The sequence below is a fragment of the Tachysurus vachellii genome, chromosome 22 (genome assembly GCF_030014155.1).
Source record: "Tachysurus vachellii isolate PV-2020 chromosome 22, HZAU_Pvac_v1, whole genome shotgun sequence".
Lineage (NCBI taxonomy): Eukaryota > Metazoa > Chordata > Actinopteri > Siluriformes > Bagridae > Tachysurus > Tachysurus vachellii.
In genome coordinates, this window is record NC_083481.1 from 5,198,554 (window position 1) to 5,208,900 (window position 10,347).

At 37.8% G+C, this 10,347-nt stretch overlaps 1 protein-coding gene across 1 annotated transcript; it reads left to right on the top strand.

The window, feature by feature from the left end:
• The first annotated feature begins 4,118 nt into the window (after positions 1–4,118).
• Positions 4,119–10,169, top strand: asb14a (ankyrin repeat and SOCS box containing 14a). Its single transcript, XM_060858277.1, has 10 exons — positions 4,119–4,170; positions 4,390–4,634; positions 4,945–4,997; positions 5,094–5,225; positions 5,343–5,501; positions 5,952–6,197; positions 6,821–6,992; positions 7,488–8,031; positions 9,486–9,639; positions 9,787–10,169. The coding sequence occupies exons 2-10, from the start codon at positions 4,507–4,509 to the stop codon at positions 9,966–9,968; spliced, it is 1,770 nt and encodes a 589-aa protein (XP_060714260.1). The 5' UTR covers positions 4,119–4,170; positions 4,390–4,506; the 3' UTR covers positions 9,969–10,169.
• The last annotated feature ends 178 nt before the right edge of the window (positions 10,170–10,347 follow it).

Below are 10,347 nucleotides of genomic sequence, written 5' to 3' on the forward strand. Positions count from 1 at the left end.
CTGTGTGGCTTGTATTTTTTTTTAAATAACCTTTTAAATAACCTGTACTGACTGACTGAAAGGTAGGAAACTGTTACATTCACAATACTCAAACAAGTTTCATGAACTTTTCTTATGAAATTTCAAAAATTGTAGTGGGTTTTAAAAATAGGGAAAAGTTTTATTTTATTACCACATAGCTCATGTTTAAAAAAACAAAAAATGTACAAACTTTATTAGAGGCTGTTGTGATGAAACCTTTTTTATTGTGACCTGATGTAATGGGGCCTGGTTGTTGAGCATAATTGGTTGTAAATGAGCTTTATAGGAACAGGTATAGGTTTCTGTTTGCTTTGTCAGACAATTAAGCGTTGCAACAGAATACGTTTCAATAAATGGCAACAAAATATCTGGACTTCTCAGTGGGGTGTTGATTTCTACAAGATGTATAAAGTTGAAGTCAATAAGAAGTGCAGCTTCAAAAAAAAAACCTTGTAGTTCTTGCATGTAACATACAAGTGAACGCTGCTTAACTAGCTGACATGAGAAATCATTTCATTTTATACTCCTTTTCAAACGCTGTGGTTCGTGTTTATAACCTTGATCTCAATGACTTGTGAAGACAGAAAATGTCTTAATACACACTTAGGGAAGATTATTAGATTTATCGTCTCTAAGCAATCAAGTAGGAGAATAATCATACTCCGAAGCAGATATATAAGCTGTAACATGCCATTACATTTTTATTACTGGACGTGAGGGGTGAAGCCGTGGAGAGTAAACACGTTGATCACAGACTGAATGTAGGCTGTTGGCCGTCTGCCCTCTTGGTCGTGTGAAACCAACTGACCGCAAAAGTCCCTGCTGTGCTTCATTATAGAGAGCAGACGGTGCTGAGCTGACTTTGAAAGCAGAGCCAGAACACAACAGCTTCGATAATAGAAATATACATCACCCATGTGGTACTGAGAACAAACTAACTTCCTTTTGGCAAATTGAGCAAGTCTGTTCGTTGCCTGTGGATTTCCTGGGAAGCCTGTAATTATATTCTTGTATCTATAATTAAATGGATATCAGTATACACTGAATATACCCATGAATATTTTTATACTAGTAATATTTTTATATAATATTTTTATCTTGTGTAATTCCCTGGTGGTATATTCTGAAAGGCCCATGGCCCAAGATGATCATGATTGTTATAAATGATGCATTAACACACCTTTTGGGTTTCTGAGTCCCATATTTTTAGGGGGCAGCTGCTGTTTCTGGAACATTAGCCATTGAAAGCACATGGGTGTGAAAAGCTGACCGTATGCTCAGTTGCCTTCGACAGCATCGGCGTTCGTGATTTTCCATCTGACTTGTGATGGTTTCCCATATGTGCTAGTAATATTACCGTTGAAGCTGTGGAACGAGTTTACCAAGCAGCAAATATAAAGACAAGTAAATTTAATTACACACTCTAGATGGCTGAAAGGTTGCGATCACCCGAGCATCACATGCTGTATATGTGTGCTTGTTGTGCATCTTGTTCTCAGATTTAGTCCTGGATTTGCTTTTATAATAACTTGACTCTTCTGGGAAGGCTTTATGTAAGTTTTTGGAGTATGGCTGTAGGGATTTGTGTTTATTCCACTACAAGAGCATTAGTGAGATTAGACAGTGAGGAGGTCTGGGATGTAGATTTGTTTGTTCCAGTTCGTATGAAATATATTCAGTGGGGTTGAGGTCAGGTCTCTGTTTAGGACATTCAATATAGAACCACATATAGGTCCAGGCCAGGTGTCCATTTACTTTTAGCCACATAGTGTACATAGTACCTTCACCCAGCAGTGGTACCTCACTTGTCTAGGATTAAAGTAAGATCTTAGTTCAAATCTAAACTTTTTTCATGTTTTTTAATATTTTTCAGTCCAACATCAAACCTTGTTTGTGGAAGCTGATTTAGTGACGTCCACAAAACCCAAGCTGAAAATGTCAAAATGGTGACCAAGCTGTGAACGAGTGCTTTCAATTCATACACTAAATCATCCAATAATGACGCTCAGTCATTGCAGTATGTCAGCTTCTTTTTACATATTTTCTCTTTTGAGCAAAGCTGCCTTGTTCAGTATCGCTCTCAGCAGGTCACTATGCCGATGCCTCGGCCCCTCGCAGAAGTCATGCTGGAGCCATCACACACGCTGCACTCACACTGCTCTGTAGGAGAAAGCTGTGTGATGTGAATAACAATGTGAGAGGATTCACGGAAACCACTTGATGATATAAAAGACTGAGTTATACAAATACAAATAAGTGATAATTAGTTACCTGAAATTAGTGATGGTTTTTGTTGTTGTTTTTTTTCTTTTCTTTTTTTTCTTTTGAGGGCAGACACACAATACATTCGTTTTTAGAGACTGAGGAAGCTGTTGCTAAGCAACTTGGAAAAAGAAATGACAGGCATAGACTATTGAGTAGTTGTTTTTTATAGAAAATAAATGGGAATTAGAAATGTTTTGAGGGAACTCAAAGCATTAGAGTTTCTCGAGATCTTCTGACAGTAAAATTTGATATATATTAATAAAATTGATATAATTCCTAGCAGTCTACATGAACAATTTGTTGCAGTAACAAACCGTAAAGTAAACACAATTCACCGGTTCAAAGGCTGCTTTATTTATCCAGTATAAATAACCTGTATTCTGTAATACTATGTAAATAAGTCCCTTAATCAGTAGGAAGCAGACTGAACGAAGATTCAGTTGAGTCACTAATAAGGTACACTTTAAGGTTTAAAAAATATAGGAGAGAAAATACAATATAAAATGGTCCGAGGCCAAGAATTTTAACAAACATGATTTAGCTCATATGTTAATAATCACGTTTTCTAAATTTATCTAAATTATTTTTTATTGCAGCACAAATAACACATGATTAAAGTGAACACAAAAAGACGACTTCATCAAGACAGCAGTTTTGCTTGTGGATAAAGAATTTTCAAGAGATACTTTTTAAAATTTTATTTATTATAAGAAATATAGTACAACATGTTAATTATACAGAGATTAATATTATATAAAAGTTCAAGATTAATATTAGACTTATATTTAAATGTGTTTGTATTTGTATTTATCCCTAATGAACAAGTCTGAGGGGGGGCATGGTGGCTTAGTGGTTAGCACGTTCGCCTCACACCTCCAGGGTTGGGGGTTCGATTCCCGCCTCCACCTTGTGTGTGTGGAGTTTGCATGTTCTCCCCGTGCCTCGGGGGTTTCCTCCGGGTACTCCGGTTTCCTCCCCCGGTCCAAAGACATGCATGGTAGGTTGATTGGCATCTCTGGAAAATTCTCCGTAGTGTGTGATTGTGTGAGTGAATGAGTGTGTGTGTGTGCCCTGTGATGGGTTGGCACTCCGTCCAGGGTGTATCCTGCCTTGATGCCCGATGACGCCTGAGATAGGCACAGGCTCCCCGTGACCCGAGGTAGTTCGGATAAGCGGTAGAAGATGAGTGAGTGAGTGAGTGAGTGAGTCAATCTGCAGTGTGATAAATGATTCTCCTGATTAACTTTAATTAACCTGATTAACTTTAACTCTCAATTCTCATGACAAGTCAAAAATAATGAAACTTAATGTCATCTATTGTCCTGACTACTTGTGGGTTGAACCAAAGCTCATCTTCAAGGCATCAGCTGAACTTTTATTTAAAAGTTTAACTATCTTGAAATTTTTATACTCCATAGTTCCATAGTCACACAGACACGAAGCATTAGTGTCAAGACATTGATTAATAAGTGCTACATCACTTCCTGAATGACGTTTTCCAGTCTGTTGTTCTGTCATTAACTCCTTGAACTCCTTTGAGCTGTCACTACGTCTACAACTACATTCCTTAACTTCATAACTAAATGACTTTTCTATTACACTGCAGTTAGTTGATGATTTATAGTGGTTACTGAATAATAAATAATGTTTTACTAAATAATGAATAATGATATAAAGACGAAGGAAGAAATAATGTTATTTTACACCTTTTGTGTCTTAGCTGCAAATCGCAGTAGATTTATACCACAGAGGATCACTGGGTCAGGACACTCAAGTGGTCTTGTTTTGTCCCATGATCAGATATTTATAGCAGGGCCATGACATAAATAACCCTGAGTTTAGCTGAGAGGTCGTACAACATTTAACAGCGATATAACTCTTAAGGTAAGCATTAAACTAAACATTAATCGATGGGAATTATACAGTATGAATGGGGTGTGAAAGCTGTTTAATGCTCAATTGCATGTTAATGCTGAATAATTGTCTATAATTACATGATTGTGGTTGTTCTGTAGTATATGTTGTTTGCAACCACTATACTATTGACAAAACCTGTACAAATGCAATTAGATTTGATAATATATATGCAAATGCGCATTTTAGGTGCTTCTGGAATAACACAGGATGAAGTTGGATATTAAATGCGTCAGTCTTCCAGAGTGTTTTCTTTGGTGTTCATGGTGAGGAAGGTGTGTTGTGGAGGTCTCAGTTTCTGTAGTTATGGATTTCCAGACGTCAGGAGAGATTTTCGATGAAGATGTGGCAACTCAGTACATGATAGAACAGAGCCTTCTGGCAAATAATAAACAGACTGAATTTAAGGACATCTTCTCTGAAGATGGATGCAGGTAAATATTTACTTCAAGGAAATATTTATCATCTCAGAGCTGAGAACATATAAGATTATTCATGACAGAATGAAAATGTATTTTGAGCTTAGTTAAAGTTCACTTATAATAAAAGAATTGAGGTTGTATAGAAATAGTATATTTATCTTGGGCAGATCATTACATTTGATTGGAAAGTCAGATAAACCATATAACAGTTATTCCATTTCACAATGTTTAGCTTTCTTAGCAAACTTTTTTTCGTAAACAAGTTTAGTGTAATGTGCTGAAATTTTTTTGATGGATAGATATTAGGTTTGTTTATCTACAGGTTAATCCAGACTAGTCCAGAAAGGGATAGAATATCCAGTGCTATCAAACGAGGTAAGAATATTTAAAGTGTTTGTTTTTTTCCTTGCTCATGTGCTGTAGGTTAGCGTTACTTATTTTTGTTTGTTTGTTTGTTTGTTTGCATATTAGGTGATGAAGCTGAGCTTTGTAAGCTCACAATCCACCAGTCTTCTTTCTCCGAGGAGGACACTGCCGGCCTGATTCCCTTACATGAGGCAGCCGTGCAGAATAATCAGTGCATCCTGGAGATCGCTTTCAAAGGTCAGGGGAGAAATTCCCTGATGTTTTTAAGGCAGTTGGGAGTTTAAATGCTGTTAAAGATGCATTTGTTCTACTAAGTTGTTATATATAATGATATTTAGAACTGTTTTACCACAGCATCTCCCACAGACGCTAAGTCCAGAAGAAGTCATCGGGGCAAGACGGCCCTTTTTTTGGCTGTAGAGAAAGGTCTCTTGGAAAATGTTTGCTATCTTTTGGACAATGGAAGCAGCCCAGATTGCCTGGACAATGATGATGATTCACCTCTCGGCACTGGTCAGTAAAAGTAAACACCTTGAATCATAGCAGGTGAAGTTGCGAAAAATTAATGACAGATGGTTAATATTAGAAAGGAAAGAATCCTATCTCCTGATCCTCATGTGCAAGACATGCTTAGCATTTGGTTCTGGTTTTTGATTTGGCCCTGCAAAGTGAATGTAGCTTACTAAAAGGAGTTCTTTCTCATCCGAAAGGTTTTTCTTTAAATATCTGCCTTTGTGTCAGTTCAGGGTTTGTGATGAGGTTTAGGACAGTCTATAAACAAAACAAAACCTTTATGTTTAGCTCAGGGGTTCGTAAACGTTGTGTAAGCATGGACGTCCTTTACTGTAATATGATTTACATTTTTGTTGAATTTCATGATCAATTTCAATTGTCTTTACCTGCTAAAACTAGAAACTTTGTTTATCAGTTTTCTGTCTTTTCTGTGTCATTACATTCCCACAGCTATACGTAACAACCATTTTGACATGGTAAAGCTCCTTCTCTGCTTTAATGCCAACGTAAACCAAAAGTTGGCGCACTGCCGAACAGCCCTTCACGAAGCTGCTCGTTTAGGCCTGACAGATATTGCAATGCTGCTGCTGAAGTCCGGAGCTGATCCTGATCCCAGGAGCACGTACGGCCTCACGCCTCTGGCCCTGGCAGCACAATGTGGTCACTTGGAGATAGTACGGGAACTCCTGCAACGAGGTCTGGAAGTGTGTGGGGGTGTTAAGTGCTACCATTAATTAAGTGTTACATGTTAAAAAATTTGATGATTAATATTGGGATATTATAATATGGGGGAATTCATCTAAATGATCTGAGAAAAATGTTATTGCTTATAAAATATAAGAGTTGATCATGTTCCAGTATCCAAATGAAGCCCAATTGTGTCTTTGGGATCTTAAATTGAATTTATGGAACGATTTGGGAGTTAAGATGAGAAACAAATTCACAACTTGTGATAAAACTGGATTATTTATAATACATACTGTACTGTATAATAATATGAAAGTAACTACTATGGAAGTCATAGCTCACTGGTTAAGGCGTTGGATGGCTGGGGCTTCTGCTGGGCTCTTGAGCAAGGCCTTCAACTGCTCAGTTGTATAAATTATATATATATATGTAAATTGCTCTGGATAAGAAGGCAACCTACCAAATGCTATATATTACATAAATAACTTTGGATTTATCTAATAATTATATTATTTTTAAATTTAATTCACTTTTGAAGATTTTAAGAGCCTTTTTTTAAGCCTTTATAAGTACTTTTTACAATACTAAATTCACAACTATTTAATAGAAAGCAGTTGTAATTTGGACTACAGGAGCTGACGTGGATTGTCAAGCTCAAGACTGGGCCACTATCCTATATGAAGCATCTGCATCCGGGAACCCTGATGTCATCTCTCTGCTTCTGGAGTATGGTGCTGATGCTAATATTCCCAAACACACAGGCCACCTGCCAATCCACAGAGTGTCCCATCGCGGATATGTGAAGTATGATACATTTCTGACTCTCACTGAGATTTATACGCAAGAACGATTTGCAAATTCTACAATAAAAGCACAAACTTTGTTTTTAGAATCTCTTCAAGGATACTTTAATCTTTGTTAATAAATAACTCTCTTGTTTGGGTCAATACTTCACTGTCACTGGGCTTTAACACAGTTATCAAATTTATATTAAAGTATTTAAATGCTGTAAAGCATGATAACTGACATGTCTTACAGTGAATATATACAGTATGAAGAATAGTAGATGAGATTAGATTAAATAAAAGATGGTTTGAAAGACCCAGGTCATGGTCAAAGTTGAAATTTTTCTGCTTTCAGATGTTGGGTGTAAACATTAAGCTCTTCATCTGTATCTGCATGACTTTATACATTGTGCTGCTGCACCGTGATTGGCTAATCGTATAATTTCAAGAACGAGCAGGGATAGAAGCTGTGTCGAAGTGAGTCCTTGTATGAATGAATATTTTCTTTTCTTAGATCTCTGGCTCTGCTGATCCCTGTGACCACATTTGAGGCAGTAGAAGACAGTGGTATGAGCCCCCTGCACTCAGCAGCAGCTGGCGGTCAAACACAATGTCTAGAGATGCTCCTCAATGCCGGCTACGATCCCAACTTCATGCTTCAACCCTGGGTGAGGCGCAATTATGACGACCAGCGCAGGTCTGTCTTGTATTTCGCAGTAACCAATGAAGACATATGCTCCACCAAAATGCTCCTGGAGGCCGGTGCGATGCCCAACCAGGACCCGGTGAAGTGCTTGCAGGTGGCTTTGCGATTAGGCAACTACCAACTGATCGACACCCTGCTGAGGTACGGCGCCAACGTCAATTACTTCTGCAGGGTGAACACCACACACTTCCCTTCGGCAATACAGTACGCCCTGAAGGATGAGGTTCTGCTGAGGATGCTCTTTAACTACGGATACGACGTGCAACGCTGCTTCGACTGTCCGTACGGAGACAAAGCTCACGTGCCTGATGATTATGAGGGTTGGAGCAATACTGTCATCAAAGACACCATGGTTAGATGAGTTTCACCGACACTGCAATGTCAGACTCCACAATTCTGATGGTTAAAAATTCAGATGGTATTGATTCTAGTTGTTCTGCCAGTATATTATATGTGTCTGATTCTGTATCTGTCTGATCTGTGTACTGAAGCTTTGAGACTAATCTCATCCAAATACTTTTTTCTATTGTTTAACATTATCACTCACACTTTTTGGTTTAGTTGAGCACACAATGTGAACTTCACCTGTATCTGAAGGGACAGCCATTTTGTACATCTATCATCAGATTTTCTTGAATACAAAATTCTCACAAATAATTAGATGGAAAATAACATTGCATTGATTGCACAATGTTATTTGAAGCAATTTTGTCAATATTCAATTCAATTCAATTCAAATTTATTTGTATAGCACTTTTTACAATTGACATCGTCTCAGAGCAGCTTTTCAGAACATAAACATAGAACAAAAGATTAATATAAAGAATAATATAAATATTAATATAATACAAAATTCAAGATTAATATCAGACTTATATTTAAATGTGTTTGCATTTATCCCCAATGAACAAGTCTGAGGTGACTCAGGCGACTGTGGTGAGGAAAAAACTCCCTTAGATGGTAGAGGAAGAAACCTTGAGAGGAACCAGATTCAAAAGGGGAACCTCATGCTCATTTGGGTGACACTGGAGGGTGTGATTATAAATATACAGTCCAACAAATATTGTAACGATGAGGAGATTGCTGTCCTCAAAGGCCACATGGAGTTGGCATCTCTTTATTATAGCAGAGTCTAACTGGAGCTGGTAAATCTGTAGATGCCTCAGGATCCTCACAGAGTCGGCCTCATCTCAGTGGAGGTCCAAAATCTTCATCGCACGGAAGACAATCGTAGCTGGTACAATTTTTGGATGCCTTGGGATGGGTAGAAAGAGAGAAGCACGTAGCTGCTGTTCATAATATTAGCAAGCGCTAGATGCTAATGTGCATTTGATCAGATGTATTAGAGCATAATATTATGGGATTTATTATGTGTACGCCTGACTAATGAGAAGATTTAATCTACATTTAAACTGGGAAAGTGTGTCTGAGCCCTGAGCACTATCAGGAAGACTATTCCAAAGTTTGGGAGCTAAATACAAAAACACTCTACCGCCTTTAGTAGATTTTGATATTCTGGGAACTACCAGAAATCAGAGCGCATGAAGAATTCTAACGTGTTAGACTAGAGAGTAGATAGATACATGGGAGTTAAACCATTAAGAGCCTTGTACATAAATAACAGCAGTTTGTAATCAATTCTAAACTTAACGGGTAGCCAGTGTAGAGATGATAGAATTCACTTAGGTGCGTATTGGTTGGAGAGACAATCGTTCATTTGCTTCAATGAAGCTTATAAACTCTCTCTCTCTCTCTCTCTCTCTCTCTCTCTCTCTCTCTCTCTCTCTCTCTCTCTCTCTCTCTCAGTTTTGTGAGGTGATATGTGTCGACTGGCTGAAGCATCTTTCTGGTAGTGTGGTGCATATCATGTTAGATTACGTTGATCACGTCAGGTTTTGCTGCAAAATGAAGGCAACCCTGATGGAGCAAAAGCAGTGGCCAGAAATCTGCAAGATTCAAGGTAAGAATATGTGTGATGTGACGCAAGTTTCCTTTTTTATTACTTCTTCAGATCTTTTTACGTTTCTATCTGCACCAGTAAAGATATATGTAGACAGGTCATCATAAAGATACTAATTGATTCCACTTCCTGTCTTGAATCCTCCAGAGAACGCACGCTGCTTGCAGCACCTGTGCCGACTGACGATCAGGAGATGTTTGGGACGTTTGCGTCTCAGAGCTCCAGTGTTCATGAGCTTCCTGCCTTTGCCGAAACGCTTGAAGGATTACATCTTATACAGAGAGTATGATCTTTATAGGCAGACGCATGAACGGAAAAGTTCAAAATGAGATTTGATTCTACAAATGATTCTGTCATCAGCTTGGCTAGTTTTAGCACTGGTTTTAACTGAACATGTAGAAAAATGTATAGATTGAAATTAATGAACAATTTGTGTTTTGTAAAGATGTTTAAAATGTTTTAATGACATTAAAATGTGTATTAATGTAATGTCTTGAAAAAACATTGTAAGTCAAGTACTGTATGTAAATGCTGGATTTGTAGAAAAACACTGGCCTTTATATTAAAAAGGTGTGTGTGTGTGTGTGTGTGTGTGTGTGTGTGTGTGTGTGTGTGTGTGTGTGTGTGTGAACTCTTTCCTTGTAAGTAAGCTATATATTTGTTAGCTCACTGTAAGAACTTGCGATAAATAAATCTAATTTCTGACAA